The sequence below is a fragment of the Mus musculus genome, chromosome 18 (genome assembly GCF_000001635.26).
Source record: "Mus musculus strain C57BL/6J chromosome 18, GRCm38.p6 C57BL/6J".
NCBI classification, from domain to species: Eukaryota; Metazoa; Chordata; class Mammalia; order Rodentia; family Muridae; genus Mus; species Mus musculus.
This window is the reverse complement of record NC_000084.6, coordinates 72,332,881-72,353,056: the sequence shown is the minus strand read 5'-3', so window position 1 is coordinate 72,353,056 and position 20,176 is coordinate 72,332,881. Positions and strand designations below refer to the sequence as shown.

The 20,176-nt window shown below is 40.6% G+C and overlaps 1 protein-coding gene across 2 annotated transcripts in view; it reads left to right on the top strand.

Moving 5' to 3' along the window:
• Positions 1–1,828: 1,828 nt before the first annotated feature.
• Dcc (deleted in colorectal carcinoma) overlaps positions 1,829–20,176 on the top strand; it is a 1,097,616-nt gene continuing 1,079,268 nt past the window's right edge. Inside the window, exon 1 of one of the 2 annotated variants that reach the window (XM_006525588.4) lies at positions 1,829–2,701. In XM_006525588.4, the coding sequence (XP_006525651.1) occupies positions 2,611–2,701 (91 nt within the window). In that variant the 5' untranslated portion in view covers positions 1,829–2,610. The remainder of the gene's footprint in view (positions 2,702–20,176) is intronic. The other variant, NM_007831.3, reaches the window with a different exon arrangement.

The following is a 20,176-nucleotide window of genomic DNA, read 5'->3' as shown; positions in this document are numbered from 1 at the left end:
GCATTTCTAGAAGCTTCCATTTTTTACTGTTTCAAAAAATTGGATATCAACAAACCATCAAAGACTTTTGGGAAGTTTGGCCTTTGTCTCCAGAGATGCCGATGTCACACTATTTATTTCAAAGTTGTTTTTGTTTTTGCTTTTTTGTGTTTTTTTGTTTGTTTGTTTGTTTGTTTTGTTTTTTTGTTTTGTTTTTGTTTTTGTTTTTCTGGGTGGAAACAGGTGAGCATGGTTAAGGACCTGAAGCATCCTTCTCCAGTTTTAGTGATTTCTGGTAGTGAACTTCTTCCATGTTACTCATACCTATTCCTTTTCACTCTCATAGCTATCCTTAACCAACCTTGTGAAATCTGAGTGACAAGACAGAGGTGGGAGGAGGAGAAGGAAGGAATATATAAAAATCATGTGATGAAGAACAAGGGACAAGGGAGGCTGAGCATATTTCAGAAGGGGTTTGTTTTCATCATTTTCTGGCCTAAATCCATTTGTTTGTTTGCTTCATTCTTTTAACAAAACTGCAGTGCTCTTTTCCGAGTCCTGCTAGCATCTGTGAGTGGGGCAGAGACGAAAGGCACAGGGCACCCATTGCCTGAGGAGCCTGCCTGATGATGTCTTACAGAGAGGACAAAATGTGCAAAATACCTGGGCTTGGAACAGTTTTCTCAACTTTTACTGTGTACTGCTTTCCTGAAACCTGCTCTCTCTCTCTCTCTCTCTCTCTCTCTCTCTCTCTCTCTCTCTCTCTCTCTCTCTCTCTGTGTGTGTGTGTGTGTATGTGTGTGTGTGTGTGTGTGTGTGTGTGTGTGTCTGACGCGTGTCTGGTGTGTGTATGTCTCTGTGTGTCTCTGTGTATGGGGTGTGTGTGCATGCATGTGTGTGTGCATGCATATGTGTGTGTGTCTGTGTGTCTGATGTATGTATGCATGTGTGTGTCTCTGTGTGTGTGTGTCTGTGTGTATGGTATATGTGTGTCTGTGTGTATTGGGTGTGTTTGTGCCTGCATGTGTGTGTGTCTCTGTGTGTGTCAGTGTGTGTATGTGTTTGTGTGTATGGGGTGTGTATGTGCTTGCATTTGTGTGTGTGTGTGTGTGTGTGTGTGTGTGTGTGTCTGTATGAGTGTCTGTGTATATCTGTGTGTGTTTACACACGCCTTTCCTTCACAGTCTGTCTGTCTGTCTGTCTGTCTGTCTGTCTGTCCAGGGACTGAAGAAGTCTTTCCTTCTCTGTTAACACACTCTCATCATACGGATCGGCACAGATATAATAACTGTAAACTGTCCACTGGCACTTTTATCCCAACTGATGAAAACCTCAACCCTTGGGGATGGGGATTGAGTCATGTTAAATCTCCAGTTGGTTCGTGTTTCCTGGGAGACCTTGAGGATCCCTGAATAAGGTGAGTGCTTTAAATACCTGTACTTCTGATTCACTTCTGGAGGAGAGTGAGGAAATAAAATGCGCAAGGGAAAAGGTTCTAGCTCCACTCCCAAGGAAGCAGCAGTCTCGCGTTTGTTTTCCGTGTGGGGTGTTTCTGGGCCTCTGTTTCCCACTTCTAGAAGTGGGTTGCATTAGCTGATTTTTTTTTCCTAAACGAAATGTCTTTTTTTTTTTTAACCATGCACAAGAAAGAAAGTAAAAGGCTGGCCACTTGCCCTATGTGAAACACCTGCCTAGATTTTACAGTCATACAAATAATTTCCTGAATGCTGAAGATCAAAAATGATTGCTGCAAAGCCTCCAGATGCTCATGATGTTCTCTGGCTCCATTGACAAAAGTGACTTCCCACGCTTTGCCCACAGAGGGCATCCCTGCGCATTGATATGTAGACCAGGCAAACGCAGCTGCTGGAAGCCTCCTCCGTCCGCGTTTTTCCCCCCCTAAGCTTCGCTAGGCCCCCGCCCCCCATTGCGTGGAGTCTTTCCCTGATCCAGTTCGTTTCCCTCCGGTCTCCACATTTTCCCTTCCAACCCTCCACTTCTCCGGATCAATGGATAGTAAGGTTCCAACTATCAGCTCACACACCGCTGGCGGACACCCCAGTAACAAGTGAGAGCGCTCTGCCCGGCACTCCACCGCCTCTGCCCCCTACCCGGTTCCCCAGCTCTGAGAAGCCAAACCGACAGCATCACGGGCGCGGATTTTTCTCTCCAACTTTATCCAACCGACTACAAGGAAGCAGCCTCAACCATCTAACGCATGGCCAGCCACAGGATTGCTTTGCGTCTCCTCTTTAGCCCTTCTGGATATTCTGTTCATTGATGCCTCACAAGCCCCACGGAGAGCTGTCTCCCCTTTGCTTGCTCCCTCTGCTTCCTTGAGTTAGTTCTCCAAGGTGTTACCGGGGTTCGGGAGCTCTTGGACCGAATGGAACTTTTCGTTGCGTCTTCCTGCTGCTGATTGTGTCCCTGGACAAGAAAAAAAGGCTTCGCAGGCAGAAGAGGCGCAGGGGAGGTGGAGAAAGAGGTGGAGGAAGAGGACGAGGAGGAAGAGGAGGAGGAAGCCTAGGGGGCTCGGCGCGGGTGTGTGCATGTGTGCATGCGTGTGTGAGTGCATGTGTGTGAGTGCCACCGCTGCCCAGGACCCCCGGCCCCGAAGGTGTTGGCTGAAATATGGAGAATAGTCTTGGATGTGTTTGGGTACCCAAGCTGGCTTTTGTACTCTTCGGAGCTTCCTTGCTCAGCGCACATCTTCAAGTCACGGGTAAGAGGTCTTTTCCTTTCTTCTCTTCGCTCCCCCACCCCTTACCCCTTCCCCTTCCCCTTCCCGTTTCATTTGGAGAGTAGAATTAGAGTGGAAGAGAGATACTGTATTCGGTTTTCTCTCTGCCTACCGTTTTCTCGCGAATGATAAAAGACACAAGAAGACTTTTTCCTCCTGGGGGCGGAGGATGTTGGTGGGGTCGAGGGCATCTCTTCGCGCTTTTTCAATCTTGTGCTTCTCGCTTGCGTCTTTGCTTTTACAAATACTTGTTTTGTCTTGGGGGGCAAGGTGGTGAAAGTGATGGGGATGCTGATGGGGTTGTATTCTCAGAGCCTCACAAGCCTGGAAAGGGGCTGGTGGATGGGATAACAGGAGTAAGCGGGGATGACATCAAAGGTGCTTAGAGCAAGTCTGTGCTGGCTACATCTGCTGGGGATGTTTGTGTGAATACATGCGACCCTGGCTTTGCATTTTTTTTTTTTTTTGTACGTGCTGATTGAGAATCGAGAAAGAGACATATCCGTTTTGAGTACTTTGGGTGAGTGCATAGCGGTGCTTGAAGAAGAGGGGAAGAGGTGGCAGATGAAGGGATATGTATTTGAGATTTTAACGGTGGGTGAATGCTGTTTGCTAGTTAAGTCTCCAAATACCTCCAAGACACCTCCAAACTCCAAATGATGGATATTCTGGGAGACAGGCCTCCGGACCTCACTTGGCAAGCGTATTTTCTAATTAAAAATGGCAAAACTGTTGCGGGGCTAGACGAGGAGAAAGAAAGATCCTAAGGCTGCTCCCTGGGTGCTGCAGTCTCCGAATGCGGAGCTGAGGCTTCTTTCTGTGGCCGAAAGAATAAAAACGAACAAAGTGATAAGATTTTCTCGTTTTGCGGGACACCACCACAAGTAGGTGGGCACTGAGTAGAGGTTGCTGGTCTGCTGGGGAAAGACAGGACAGCTGCTGCGTGAGCATGCAAGTCCCTTCGGAATCGACCTTTCCTCCCATCCAAAGAGCGCCTCGGCTGGGGCCAGGAGTTAGAGAGGAGCGCCCCAACCTGTGCCTCCGAAATTAACAGGGAATAAAATTAAATCACAGCAGTCAAGTCCCCTGTCTCCCCGGAGTCCTAAACTCCGGCTGTCTGGTCCCAGTTGCAGAATCAAGGGTTGCGAACACAAGCAGAGAAGGCGTTGCTTCACGGTGTGGCAAGGGATTCAGGCCATGAAGCGAGCACCGAGCCAGCATTCAGGATTAACGCGAGCCCAGGCTCTGGGCTTTAATCCTTCTGTAGGCAGCCAGAGCGAGTCAGTCTCTCTCTCTCTCTCTCTCTCTCTCTCTCTCTCTCTCTCTCTCTCCCTCCCTCTCTCTCTCTCTCTCTCTCTCTCTCTCTCTCTGTGTGTGTGTGTGTGTGTGTGTGTGTGTGTACGCTTGAGTGTATGTGGTGTGTGTGTGTGTGTGTGTGTGTGTGTGTGTGCTTGCGTGCTGTGCGATGCCTATGATGCGCGCGCTTACCCTCACCCTCAGTTCAGTTGCCGGCCCTCCCTCCTCCCTCTGGGCGGTCCCCTCCTCCCTGGCTCATCTCTCCCAGAGCTTTGTCCTCTGTAATTACTCCCTTTGAAGGTGGGAGGTAGGTGTGGAGAGGGTAGGGGGTAGTTTATTCTTGTGGTAATAGAAAGTGTTAAAAATGCCCTCTTTAAACTGCAAATGCCGAGGGGCAGAGCAAGCTACATCTTTCTTGTACCCAGAAGGAGACTTGTGGTCTCCCTGGCACTTTGGGAGCACCTGGACAGAAAGGGAAGTTCAGAGATGCTCCTTACTAAGCAGAAAGCCCATCAGAGGAGAGAGAGAGAGAGAGAGAGAGAGAGAGAGAGAGAGAGAGAGAGAGAGAGAGAGAGAACCATAGTTGACAATATTGAATTAAGCCAAGTGTGCAAAATAGACAATGTTATCACTTATGCAATATTTTAAAGCCATTGCCAAATGATCATTTCCCTGCAAAAACTCGTGGTAGATGAATGGAGATAGATTCAATATGTTTTATTAATCCTTATAATAACATCACCTTCCTATTCATTTAGGGATTTGTTTGTTTGTTTATATTTAGTCATTTATTTGTCACGTTTTTATTTCAATTATTACCTTCTCAAACTTTTCTCTTCGTAGACAAATCTAACAACAACAACAACAACAAAACCCCTACACAAAAATATACATGTGTAAGGAAAGTGCCGGTGAATGACCTGTGCTGATCATTGTTCTAAACTTCTCCACGTTTCTAAAAACATTTGTGTTATTTGAAAACGAAGGCAATGTGCTTTGTGCAGGTCCCAAGTCTGTGGGTGGCGTGCTTTGAAGATTTTGCTAATTCAGTCACTCTCCTCTTCTTTGCTCATTTATCTGAATATCATCCTTTTCCTTAGTAGCAATTTTTGGGAGCATGGCACCAAAGAAACATAGTTCACTCCAAGAAAGGACCGGTAGGAGGTGCCCTTAATAAGGCCAAATGTCTAGTTCCCAGGCACTGAAATTCCCACTCAGCAGAAGGTTTTAAAGACTTTGTTGATTGGTAACAAAGGATTATGGAGACTAGCACAATAGCACACTGGCCCTTCCCCTCATTCTGGGCAAAATGTGAAACTTGTCCATTTGAATGCGATTATGATGTGGCAACAAAAAGGACATCCCTGCACAGTGTCTGTGCGGAGTGAGGACTTGAAGCTGAGAGAGGAAGGCAGTGCTCTTCTAGTTTGCTCTTGTAGGATGCTCTCCTCTTTACTTGATGTGAGCCCTGTGCAGAGGCACCAGGTAGATTCTCATGATTTCAGGTAAGATGGGAATTTCAGACATTGATGAATCAAATGGGAAGTTTACCCATTAACTATTTAATCATCCATGCGTGTTTGTGTTAACGTTTAGTTTGTGTTGATGTAGTCTAGATATAATGAAATATATGTAATGAAATAACGCTGGCTCTGTCCAGCTCCCTTTTCCTATCAACAGTCACAGCAGGTAAGGTGCCTGGTCTGGGCTTGCTGTGCAGAGGAAAGAGGATGTCAGGACCTGGGTTGCCTGGGTAAGCAGGCCCTGCACTGCTCCCACTAGTGCTGTAGTATAAATCACCAGTGACCTGTCACACTCTCCATTTCCCACCCTGCAGCAGCTGCCCTCTGAGTTATGAAGCATGTGAAACAGCCAGCACATGTGTTATATGTGAATATATTAGGGTCAGTGCATTTGCTGTAATGCTCTTAACAGCAAGGCTGCAGCAAGGGGCTGATAGACACTCTCCCCCCCCCCGCCCCCCCCAGGAAGAGATTTATAACTTCTTGTGTGTGTGTGTGTGTGTGTGTGTGTGTGTGTGTGTGTGTGTGTGTGTGTGTCTTCCATTTATTCCCTGGCAAGTTAACCTCTCTGCAGACTTTCTTAGTTCATTGAGAAGGACGAGCTTTCATCCTGTCTAGTTCTTGAATGGAACGTTGCCAGATAGTCCCTTTGGAGTACAGGGTAAGCTTCTAAACCAATAGGAATCTGGCAAGAGCTTGGGGGAGGAGATTCATTTAGGAAGCTGAGATGGTTTGCCGCTATTGTTGTCTGTTTCTAGAAGATACACCATCTAAGGGAATCACAATACAGTTACCTCAAAAAGGTTTCTCTCTTCTTGCCTCATGCTTCCCACTGTATATATCCACGCACTATTCTAAGATTCCTCTTATATATGTGAATTGTTCCTGAGACGTTTCTAGCAACACACCCACGGTAACACCATATAAACACAGTTTGGTCTCTATCATCTGTATAGAGATTGACTTAAATCCTGCCACCCTGGTCCTGTATTTATCGTCAGGGGTCTCTGAATGTTTAAAGGAAGCTCTGAAGGTTCTGAATGGACTCTTTCCCCGTATAAGACTGCATTCTAAGATATTTTAAAGCAAACAGTCTTCCAACTTCTTTGGAGAATTTACCATCTTAAACCATGTATATGAGACTTCTGTCTCATGCTTTTTCCTGTCAGGATAACCAGTAAAGGATGCGGTTGCTGGGAGTCATTGTCTTAAGTAAAATACAAGGAGACCTGCACAGAGAGCAGCTTTCCACAGCCCCCTGCCTTCTCCTTCAAGTGTCTAAGGAAGGACATTGAGGATTTCACTCGTAAAGTGCTGCTGGCCTGGATCCAACTCCCCCCAGTTTCCACAGACCTGGCCTGCATTACCATGGGAAACTTATGCCAAATCAGAAACAGGTTGCTGGGTTGGGTATTTGTTGCAGGAGCATCTTTTCAAATGATAACTTTTCATCTATTTCTACCGGTAACCTTTTTGAGGAACTATATACATACATTTTAGAAAGCCTTATAGCATTCGTGGGGTTCAAAGAATAATGACATAAACCCACGAATGGTGACTTACTTGATTGATTACTGATTAAAAGTTATCAGATTCTAGAAAAAAAATAGAATAGTCTCTGAAATAAAATGGGGAATGTGATAGATATATAGAATTCACAAAATATAAACATGTTATTTCCTTTCCTACCTTCTCTGTGTCAGGGTGACAGTAGAGAAGCTCTTGAACATTTCAGGACCTGCTGTACCTGGGCTTGTGATATGGCTGGTTCAAGATCAGAATACACCAAATTCAATAGTTGTACAATTCCTCGTGAAATTTTCAGTGGCCTACTGTAGATTGCTTGCTTATCTCTTGGCTGTCCTTGGAGAATCCACCCCTCCTCCCTACACAATATTATGTCATTAAGGCCACTCTTGTTGATGCAACCAAGTCCTTGCTCTATAAGCCTTATGATTAACATGCTGGATTATACTTTAGAAGACATGGGGACTTGCCTTAAATATAATTTTTAAATGCTTATGACTACATCTTTTAGTGAAACATGAACTGTTGTCATAATAGAAGTAAATAGTTCTAATATCCTGGGTGACTCACCTGTGGCTTCCAAGACATGGCTCCCAACATTCTAGAGTTCACAAGTTTTGAGAAAGGGCTGGGTCATACAGGGTGATGGGTGTGATGACACCTGGTTGTGTGATTTGGTCACAAAGTTGTTACACAAGGTTGAAGCATAGAACCTCAATTTTCATTAATGATTGCATTTTTCAAAGTTCATAGCCTTTCTCACTAGCCTTATCATGCTTACATCTATGATCTGCCCCCAATACATTTAAGATACTCTTTAAAACTAAGACCTCATAAAATGAATCTTCAACTTGCTGACAGGAAAGGAGAAGCAATCCAGACTGTTTTCCCTGTAGGCCAATAAAAATGCACAAGACAAAATTACATGTTACGTATGCAAGTGAGCAGCAGCAAAAAATAAAATGCAGATTATTATGCACCTTTTTAATCATAGCACTCAGTCAAATTGCAGCACAATTTCATAAAGCACTCTTAGTTCTCCCACGTGAGTGCCAACCCCCTCACAATACATGTCTCAGGTTCAGCACTGTACTAACATGAAGAAATGCAGGTAGGCTGATTGATGGTCAAAATTACTACAGAGCTCTAAAGTTCTGTGACAAATCTAGCCTGAGGCTTAAAACACCTCTTTACACAACTCTTAAAAAGTATTTTTCTTAATAGATCAGAAATGCTCCAATTTTGTCCTATGATGTGACTTGGAAATATGGAATAATGTATATGAGTGAACATTCCTCTATTTTCATTACTGATGGTAATTTGCCAGTGGTCAGTTGAGTATATATTGCTCCTATGAACAGTTTTAAACAACCATAGGGTATATAGCTTTCATTTTTGGGGCAAAAGTCCAGCAATGAAGGAAACAAACAAATCATTTCCTATTTATTGATCCTATTTCACAAGTGCACTGTTATGGCATGACTTGAGTGGAAGATTTTTCTTTTCTACTAAATTTCTGGAGCCCAATACCAATGACTCATTTATGTTTTGTGTTATGTACAGATATATGCTTTGTTTAACAAAACCAAATTCTGTAACATGTAACAGGCTTCTTTTTATATATAATTTCCCAGATGTTTGTTGCAATTAGAAATTTCTTCCTTGTGTTTGCTACATACTGACCTGGACAGAAGTCAATGCTCAAGACTATGTAGGAAAAACATGTTCTATTGAACTAATGGATTCTTCATGATCTTATTTAGTGAAAAATATCATCTTGTTGATATTTACTAGTTGTGTCTTTATTATGATGATCTAGTTATTTACTTATTATTTGTTATTTATTTATTATTGTGGCCAAATAAGAAAAACTATCAATAAGACTTTATCCTGGGATATCTAAAGTGTTTTAAATCTGTATGTATATTTCTATAGAATAAAAAATGGAAGTGATATGAATAATATTCATTCAGACCATTTGCCTTAGTAGATAAATATTCCTGTTAAATCTCAATATTTGTAGATTTCACCAATAGACTTTTAGAAATATTTTTTTTCACTCAACAGCCATTTAAGATATAAAACATGGTTTAATCTATTTGCCATATATTTATGACATCACTATGATGCCATTTTTACATAATAGGATTATTTCTGAAGAACTGAAGATAAAGCATTGTAATTTTAAACTTTAGGACACAAGTTTCTGTGACATATTTTAAAAACAATGATTTTAGATTCAGAAAGTGCCTTTTCTTTGCATTGCTATGTCCAGTTTAAACTCTTCCCTGTCCTTCCTTCAATCTTGCTTTGCTCACTTTTACACAAATTGTCTTTCATGTAAGAAAAGAGACCCTAAACCGGGATGCGAATTCATTGTCAAAGAAAAATGCCCCAATTTATTTAATTAATGGGTTTGTGGTAATTCTAAAATCTGATATACTAATTTGGTTGTCATGTGTTCTTCATGAACCCTAGTTTTCCTTGTTAAATGAAGGAGTGGACTATACCCATGCTAGTTTTCTTCTAGTCTCAACATCACAATTTACTTAAATTATAGACTGCACATATATGTAGTGTCTGGTGTGATTAATGATAACACTGAAGATAATAACAATAATAAAACAAATTTACCAATTGATAGTTTTCTGAATTTTGTGTTAATTACCCCTTGTAATTTGTAACATTGCCACATATGTATCTTTCTTTAACATACTCTTTGGTTCTGTTACATGTGGTTGTAATCAAAGAAATATATTTGTTTCTGATTTCCCTTATGGCAATACATTAAGTATCTCAGACTGCCAGAGTATGTGCTCATAGCTACACTCAATTACTCTATTGTGTAATACTCCACCACTTTATTGGTTATAACTTACTTGAGATACTGTCAATAGACTTTTTGAACTCCAATTTTCTGTTGCTTGCTTTTATGATCTAAGCATTTTTATACACATTGTTCATGAAACATTAACCATCATTTCCAGGTGTGCATGTAGGTGTGGAAATGCTGAGTCGTGAAAACAGAATCTGTATATTAAGAGGCAGTGGTATGCTACATTTATTATACTACCACACCAGGAACATATGAAAGTCTTCTTTGTTCCATGTCTCTACCAACACTTGGTATTTTCATTTGCTTAATTTGCCTTCATCTGGTGGATGTGAATTAACATCTCATTATGGGTTTAATTTGCATTTCCCTGATTGCTAATAAAACTGCACATTTTTTTTCCTCATAAATTTGTTGGCCATTTGTGGCTGCAGCAAGATGCTTCTATGATTCTGTTTCTTCAGCTGAGCACCCATTTTATCTTGTTGGTAGCTATTCTCTTTTCTTACTAATCAACCTTTGATCTTAAGCATGGATATCATCAGCAGTTGACATTTTAGGAAGTTGTCATTTTATGTTACACCAAGTTTATCCCACTCCAGGCACTATTTAAGCACTTTCCCAAAACGTATGCTAGACCTTATTTAAAAAAAAAAAAGGATAGCCTTACTCACTTTAATAATACTTATTGTAATGAGCAACATTTTCTGTGTATATTCATGTACCCAGTTTATCACACCTTTATAGAAGACAGCTTACAGGTAAACAGGCTTCTAGGACAGCAGACTAAATTCCAGGCACAGTGGGAACCTCCTGAATCTAATGGAACCAAAAGAAGATTGAATTATAATCCTAACAGCAGATACCAAATCTAAGTGAAAATATACCCTATTCTGCCCATTTGACCTTGAATATGTTTCCAATGCAGTAAAATGCATAGTACGTATGATTGTGGGTTTCAGACAGCCTGTGCTTGAAGAAATATATGCCTTTAACTTTGTATAGGTTCTTAATTTATTCCGCTTGGTCCCATTGGGAAGCTAACAAAGGTCTGTGGATTACATAACACATTTGGATATGCTGGAAGGGGCCTCTCTAGCTGGTTGCCTTCTGTGCCTCCTCATTAGAGATGTAAGCCAAGGCTGAGACATCTAAGCAAGCCTTGCATTGAGAGTCCTCTACCCATTGTTCCCACATCTTCACTCAGCCTCATGGGATCTCAGAAGAATATAAATTAGAGAGAAAAATCTGCAAGCTTTTCCTTTCATGTTTAATGTCTGGGCAGAGCTGTTCCCTGCTGGATAATTTCTAGTTATTTTCTTCCTGATTTGAAACATCTCAAGGGATGGGTTGTTGGTTACTTCCCTTGGGAAATATTTCAGTAACACAACAGTTCTGTTTTGTTTTGTTTTGTTTTTTGTTGGTTTTTTTTTTTTTTTTTTTTTTTGGCTGTTGGAAATTTGCTTTGTAATTTATCTTAAATAATGCTGTTCCAAATATTCTTCTTAATACCTGTGACATTGAATGTGGTGTTCTTGTTTTCCCTTTGCAAAGACACAGCCTCTTCTATGATCCAGCTGGTTAAATGTTTTGACTCTAAATTGTTTTCATCTCCCAGGTCATCTTTATTTCCTCTAACTCTAGCTATTTAGTTCATTTAATCTTTCCTGTTATCCTTCTTGAAGCTTAACTGTGCTTCCTGTTTTACCCAAACTCCTTCTAATTTGGATAACCGGTAATCAAAGGCCTGCAATTTAATGTAGGTTTCTAGACAAGATTTCCCCAGTAATACATTGTAAAATATAGATTCATCATACCCTACCATGTTAAAGCCAGAGACACATTTTTTTTTTGTCTTAGAATCCTTGAGTTCTCACTTTTCATGAAGTTTTCTTAAAGCCCAATATAATTATTAAGCTTGATAAGATCAAATGAGATCAAATATTTGACTCAAGATCATCATTATGGATATTTAACAGGTGTTTTGACATGCTAAATGGGATGTTTTAATGTATCTTTCATGAGATTTTATTAAGGTCAATGAGACAGTTGCATACATAGATGAATGGAACCCACAACAGAACAAAACACTTATTAAGAAGGGATACAAACTGGAGAGATTGAGAAAGACAGCACTACAGTGTTTACATGTTCTATCATTAATATGTTAATACTGGCAAGGTGGGCTGGTACAGCCAATCCCCTCATCTCTGTACTCCTAGAATTCTTAGATTCATAGATCGATTGAGTCTCTCTCTCTGTGTCTATCTCTGTCTCTGTCTCTTTCCCTTCCTTTGTCTCTCTGTCTCTGTCTCTGTCTCTCTGTGTTGTCTATAAATCATAGGGATGCAAATCGTTGTCAATTATGTGTAACCTAGGCCATATTTAAATAAAGCTGGTTGCAGTGGCACACATCTATCTATAATCCAAGAAATTAAGGGCTAGAGGTTAAATATTATAAGTGTGAGCACACCTTGGCCTGCAGAGTAATTTCAAGATCAGTCTGGACTACAAAGCAAAATCCTGTCTCAAAAACCAACAATACAAAACTAAGCTACGAGAAAATAAAATGAAGTAAAATATAAATAAGCTAAGGCATAGGTATGGGAAGAGTGAAATTTAGCATGAAGTATCTTGCAGATCATTAGAGCTCAGATGGATAAGCATACTACTCAACAAATATACTCTACTGTGATAACATGTTAAAGACAGTGAAGGCATCCAGAGATCAGAAGAAAAGAAATAATAAAAAAAAGAGGTTTTATTTACCAAGAAAACTGTAGGTGATCTGGGAGACAAAATAAATTAATAAGCTAAGAAGAGGGTGTTTGATAAGGTGCACAGGGAGAAAACCAGATAAATAGAGAGATTGCCAAGGTACCAAGGTAGAAGAAAAAGCAGTGAACACCAGATGAGCCTAGCTTCCTTCAGGAAACCACTGCATAGTAGGGGTCTAAGTATCGCTTCTCAGCCTTTTGGCTAAGATCAAGTGTAGTAGGGATCTAGGTGTGGCTGCAGAACATTCCTGGTCCTCTCATCAACATCTGATTCTCATGCTCAAGGAACACCAGTAGAAATCACTGAGATGAGTTTGTGTCAAGAAGCATCCATTGATATTTTGTCATCATTTAAATTTTAGGTCAATAACAGCTGACCCAAGGTCCCCTTGCTCTTCTCTTCAGCCTTTTTTAGCTTTTCCCTTTAGCTCCCCTCCATACCTTCGAGATCAGACAGCAGTGGTCTCTACCAGGAACCCAAAACCCACCATGCTTGGCTTAGATCCAGAATGGACCACAGCAACCAAAGAATGGACACCCACTCAACAAGAATACTACCAGATAGCGACCCCAAGCAGCATTCCAAACATCGTAATGTTTAGTTAAATTTCATAAGAAACTCTGGCCCTAATTCATGAGTTAGTTATGAATTTATAGCTGTTCTCTTCTACTTGTTGACAGTTGAACTTTACTGATACAAATAACATAGTTAGAGAGAAGCTGTTTGGGGAAATATGAAGAGCCAGACAAAAGCAATGTTTATTAATGAGCATGCTCAGGAGGCCAATTTAACTGGGGAGAGAGAGAATAGGGTTTCACTCATGTGTAGTCTGAGGTATGAGGGTAGACATGAGCATTTCTTCCTTGGGTGGCCTTCTGAAAACTATATTTCTGATTTCTCTCAATGAGTTACAAAGGAAAAGTAAGCCTAAGTTTTGTTGGAAATTGTAGCCTTCCATTATATTTTCTCTACATTGCAGTTTCTTCAAATATAGTTGGATGCTCTCTTTGCTTTAATCTGCAGCTCAGGAGGAAATGAGTGGTTTGTGACCACATGATATTACTGTACCCAATAGTCACTGTGCCAGTGAGTCACCTTATACCTATAGGGTCTGACTGTCTGGTCTTTGGCCATGAAGACAGACATGATGTAATCTAGAGTACAAGAAAACACTAGCCAGGAAATGAGTTTGGTTTAAGCACTTAATCTCACTGTATTTCAACATTCTCCTCTACTCAACAGACAGAAAATCAACCTATGTGGTTAAACTGTAACTTAGTGATAAAGTCAACCCACTGGTTAAATATATAAAGTATACTATATCTTTCAGTTCACTTGTAATTACTATTTCATGAATAGAATCGTTTGCTAACATAACCTTAATTAATAGTCTTTTATGAGGAAGGACTTTACAAATGCTTCATTCCCAAGCATAAGCACATATTATAAAATTCTTAACTATATTTTTTTTTTCTTTTCTTTTTTTTTTTTCCATTTTTTATTAGGTATTTAACTCATTTACATTTCCAATGCTATACCAAAAGTCCCCCATATCCACCCACCCCCACTCCCCTGCCCACCCACTCCCCCTTTTTGGCCCTGGTATTCCCCTGTACTGGGGCATATGTGTGAAAGATACTGAAATAAAATAAATCATATTTTACTAAAACTTTTGACATTACTATGTATATGAGTTAGTGGGTCCTGTCCCATACCTTTACTGGATTTAGGGGTTGAAGGAACAACTAGGAGGTCTTAACTCAGTGTTATACCAATCAAACACAGTGGCCTCTAACACATGCCTATGGACTGTACCTTCAAGCAATCTTCAATCGCTACCTCTTCTTATTTTAGCTATGTGCATTTTCTTCAGACCCAGCTACCTAGAGTGAATGCCTAGAAGCTAACTCATGCTTTGTTAACAAAAACCACATGGTAGAATACACCTCTAAGATCCTTTGATCTGGAGAAGCACCTTTCTTCTTGATTCTTCATCAGTTTTCAGGACGTCTTTTTACCTGTTAATTTATAACCTCAGATAGCTACCCAAGTCTCAGTATTTTATTTCATTAAAAAAAAAAAAAAAAGCTCTTCAGATGACTGTAATGCCCAGCTACTACACTGGTATTTCAACAATTATTCATGCTCTTGTCCACGGAACAAGAACATTTGTATCACCTGGGGACTCATTAGAAATTCAGAAAGCCTGGCCATTGCCTGGATGTGTTCCTTTAGGGTGAAGGGTTATTGAGAACCATTTGCATAGGAGACAGAGACTTCCCTAGTCCACACAGCTATAACTGGTCATACAATCAATGGAAAAAAAGTGCCCCAGCCACATGAATTTCAGCTTAGCTTGCAACATCTTTGGGTAGCCTGGCTTTAGGTCTTACAATGGTCAACTATCCACACATCAAAGTGGCTTCTGGCTTGCTGTTTTTCTTTACTACTGAACTACCTCTCAGAGGTCATGCCATGCTTTATTTTCTTTGAGATTGAAGCCCCTTAGAATTTTTTTGAGCATTTGATCTGCCTTTCCCCTCCTTTTCACGAGGAGATGACACACTTCAAAGGGGTCCGCTGGTTTTTCACTTCCCATCACTCCCTCTGTCCACTCTCTTCCTTCTTGAAAATACTATGATTCACAAGAAAAGGGAGGCACATAAAAGGGATGCTGGAGCCTGGGGTCCTTTAGGTCTGTTCTGAAAGTACACACTTGCTAAAAGTGAGACCCTGGTGGAACTGACCCCAAACTGAACCTTGGCTTTTGATTGGAAATGCTCTTTGGGCCATGAAATAATCCAACTGCTCATTTGCCTGGGCTACTGTGAAGGGGAAAGGAAAGGCTTAAGTGGGGTGTTTAAAGAGGAGTAAAGCTTTCAGACAGAGATCTAGCTCAGCCAGGGGCTTTGAAGCTTGTGCCCTGCCCTGCCTGGTTGAGAGACAAGCTTTAACCAGAGCTCCAAATCACAGTGGAGTAGGAGAGGACGAGAGGGCTCAGCTGTGCAGACTGGATCAATCTGAATGAAAATCACTAGTGTTCCCAGTGGTGAGGCAAGTTTCTGCTTAGCTCATGAACTGTAGGCCCTTCTCTGGTCCTGCTGGAAAATGAGTCGAGCTGTTGTGAAAGGTTATGTAAGGCTGCTGTTTTACTTTTCCCCCTGGGGTTAAATTCTATTTATAGAGGGGTGTACTACCTCCCACCAAAACTACATCTCCCTTGCTATAACTTAGCAAGAGAATGCAATCAATTTTCAGGAAAGAATTAAGGAACAAAAGGGAGAACAGAATCGAAGGCAGAGATACTGAGGCATACAGAGAAAAACCAGCACAAAAAAGAAAGCTCTGTCATGGGTTGCTGGAGGAATGGTAGATAGGGTGATGAGTTTTCTGTTTGCTGGGAGCTTGCTAGGAAGCAGGATTTACAGTATCAACCAGAAAGCAACTTCTTGTAAACTGTGACTGTGGCTCACCCTGAATTAGCCAGTCTTACTTGGGCATGTCTAGGAAGAATCAACGTTGCTTTTTTTCTTCTCTTCGCTTTCATTCTTTCATTCTCTCTTTCTTCTCTCTCTCTCTCTCTCTCTCTCTCTCTCTCTCTCTTTCTCTCTCTCTCTGATTCTTTGTTTGTTTTGTTTTTCCTCTTTTTTTTTTTCTGCTGAGCAGTACATCCTTAAGCAATTAAGACATTTCTGCCTGCAGGAACTTTCCATATGAGGGTTAGCAGTCACACTAACCACAGCGGAGAGACAATTGGAGAGGGCAGTAATAGGTTCTAGTATGTGGTTGCTTTTCCAACAGTTCTGAGAGTATTGGTGCCTGATAGAAGACAACTTGCGTTTAAGCTATTTATCAGGTCATTGAGACTTTACACTGTAGTGAAATCAGAGATAACACTTCAAAGTGAGTGTTGGTCTTTGGCCATTATTCTGCTAATACAGTAAACAACAGATCATTTTACCTAGTATGTTGTCTTTTGGAGATTATAAATTTGTAATGTTATTGGTGATCCCACATGCCAAGTGTTTGTGTTCCATTATATGTAGTAGTTTGTTCATGCTTGCATGTTTTTTATTTGTGGACTTTCCCAGATTCCAAAGTTACCCTTGTGTATACTGATTTAGACCTTTCAGCTAACCACAAGGCAAACTTCTAACTTTCTGAGTTATTTTATACAACAGGGTTATTCTTTGATCTTTTCTCTCTGCCATCTATTTCTTCCTCCTTGACTTTTTCTTTTGTATATACTGTTAATAATTTTACTGGCGATATTCCCGAGTGCCTGTGGAAAAGTTAAGAGTCAAGGAAATCTCTCAAATGCTAAATGCAAATGTATGAAGTCTACAGAATTTGCTATCTCCATAAGCCCTGGTCCTGAGACACCCAGGGCATTTGTCAGCACCAATATTGAATATGGAACAAGGCAAGAGAAGTGAATAATTACTTTCTACATAGTAATGCCAAGGATAGACTCCAAGTTTGCCTTAGGGCAATCATTCCTGAAGACCTAGATGAGGCAAAAATATTAAAATGTTAATTTTGTAGAAACCTATGTAGGAGTCAAGACAAGATCCCAGAAATAAGGAAAGCTTGGCAAGTGAAGACAAATCTTTTATTTAAAAGCATTGGTTATGTAAATAAGGCTGTGGCATTTGTTAGAAATGGCTATGTCATTGGATAGACTAGAAACAGTATCCCAGAGTTGTTTAGTGTGCCCCTGTACTAGTTAGGGTTTTACTGAGAGTGAGAACCATAAAGTACTTTTCACACACCTGGATGTAAATCTTGACAAAATCAATGATGTAAGGAGGATTCAGGACCCTTATTCCTTAAATTTGTAAAACATTATAGATTGGTTAAATTAAAAACATATGACAGAAATAGATAACTCCACTCCTTGGCATGTAGTATACACTAAGCATTTTCTGATATTATCCGGATTTTCCACAGGAGTTTATGAAGTTGATATTTGATCATACTCTATAGTGAATTTACAAAGCTTATAACAAAAATACCAAAACCCAGCTGTAGTGGCACATACCTTTACTCCCAGCACTGGGGAGGCAGAAGCTGGCTGATCTCTGAATTTGAGGTTGGTTTGTTCTATAGAGTGAACTGCCTTAGGGGGAAAACAACAATAAAAAAGTAAACACACACACACAAAGAAAAATACTACTGCCTTCAGAGTTATCAGAATGACTAGATAAGAGGACTTACACACTTTGAAACAAGATAGGCTCACAAGGTGAGATAGTATTACTGTTACTAAGACAAAAATAAACTAGGTAGCTAATTTGCAAAAGCAAGCAGCAGCAGCAGAAAGCCTGTGTAACTAAGAAAGGATAGATTTGATGGGTGAGTTGTCTGGAGAGGATGGACAGATTTCCCTCTGGGACACTGTGCTTTATGTTTGAGGAGAGCAATGGTAGTGTTTCACTGCTGAGAGCCAGCTTCCTGCTCTGGTTTGTCCCTAGTTCCTACTACCATCAATGGTGCCCTGTTCACTAGCCTCTTCTCCAACAGATGTCTGAGAAGGCTGGGAGGAAGAGGCGTACAGAAGTGACAGGGTCGTCTAAGAAGTGACGGGCAGCATAAATAATGCAATTTTAGAAAGAAGAGGTTTTGCCTGCGAGGCGTCTCCTAATAATTTTACGGAGATCTCGAAGGAACAGATTGCTAGGAGCGGGGCAGATGCCACCAGGCACCAGTTTCTAACACAGAGAGATGTGGTAACCGAGAAAGCAATTTTATGCTGTGCATTGTGGCCGCTAGTCACTGCTGGACACTGGTGTGCACATCTTATTGCTTTTTGTACAACTTGGAAAATGCATTTTTTAAAAAAAGACCTTTAGTAAATTCTATCATGTATAAGTACTAATGCACCAAAGATATTAGTCCATCAATGGATTTTTGTATATTTTATATCCAAAATGCAAGTATCCTAGCCCATAATTTTCAATGTACAGCCACTTAATAGCTTTTCCATTGTCTTTTCTCAGAGGATCCTGATTCATATAAAGTTATGTTAATAGATAGTTAATGATGACGATAGTGAAAAATGATGTCACTACTTGGTTGGCTTGACACTTCTTTCTTCCATGTCTTTGAAATGTATTTTCTATCTTGGACCTTAGGAACCTATATCAAGGGGTCAACATCATTAATTTAAGTCATATGTTTTATCCACAAGGTCATGAGGATTGCTGACTACTTATCTCTTCTGAGTGAAAAATTCTATTTTGTCATTTGTTCTTTAAGGAAGTTACCTGCTCTGAAAGAAAAACTTTGATCTGGTGTTGACTCTTCATGCACACCACTGTATGACACATTTCTTTTTAAAACAAGGGTATTCTGATATTTTGTACTTCCAAATTGCTTAAAAATTGTTACCTAGCATCAATATTTTTATTTCTCACACCACTCTGCAATAAGAACAATGAGGGTTCCTTGGAGAAATAGCTGATTCAAGGACTTAGGTAAAAAATGAACAAGATAAGCCTGGGGCATCTTAGAGTGCCAGGCAGTAAAGAACAAAGAAGTTCTTGTTTGTGGAAAGGAACAAAATCATTTATTATGATGGAAGATGTAAAAGGAGCCGACAGCTAATGGGACAGGCTCTGGGTGGTCCAATATGTGAACAAGAAATTACAGAAAGCTATTTCAAGAAATTATCAGAGCCCATACGATATAAATGAATGAAGGAATGAATGAGTAATTAAATAGAAGATTATGGTCAAATATATAGACTAAATCCAACGTATGTATATATATATATATATTCAGCTCTCCAGGAAGTAGTGTGGAGTCGAGACCCAACCATACTAAATATTACCTGTGTTTGGTTACCTCCTTCCAAAGAGAAGACCATGTGATCTGGAGGTGAGCAGAACACATTTTCAGTGGAAATCCCGGTAACCACGTGACACAGTTCATCCTCATCCAGGTGATGAAGGTCGACGTTATCAGTGACAGAGTCCCTTGACAGTAGGAGGCTGTGATGTGATGTGAAGGTCCGCTGGCCTTCCTCCTTCAAATCTCTAGCTCCCCTCTATTGAGAAAAGAGAAATATAAAAATATATAGTCTCCGTGAGCTTGCTTCCTGCTGCTCTGATAAACACCATGACCAAAGCAGTTTGAGGAGGAAAAGTTTAATTCATCTTATAGTTTATGTTTCACTGTGACATTGACAGTTCAGCAGGGACTCGAGTTGGGAAGCAGAAAGGAAAGCAAGAACAGAAGAGACTATTGCTCTCTGGCTCCCTCACCATGGCTTGCTCAGCTTGCTTAAGAATGTCTGCTATAAGGATGCAACCTAGGATCACTTACCCAGGGGTGAGCACTGCCTACAATACTGAGCAAGAACATAACCCACAGACTTGCCCAGGGGGCAGACTAATAGAAGCATCTATTGAAGTTTCCTCTTTTCAAATAACCCTCTGTCAAGATCACAAAACCAATAGAATGCATAACTAGCAACCAAACCCTTAAATGAAAGTCCAT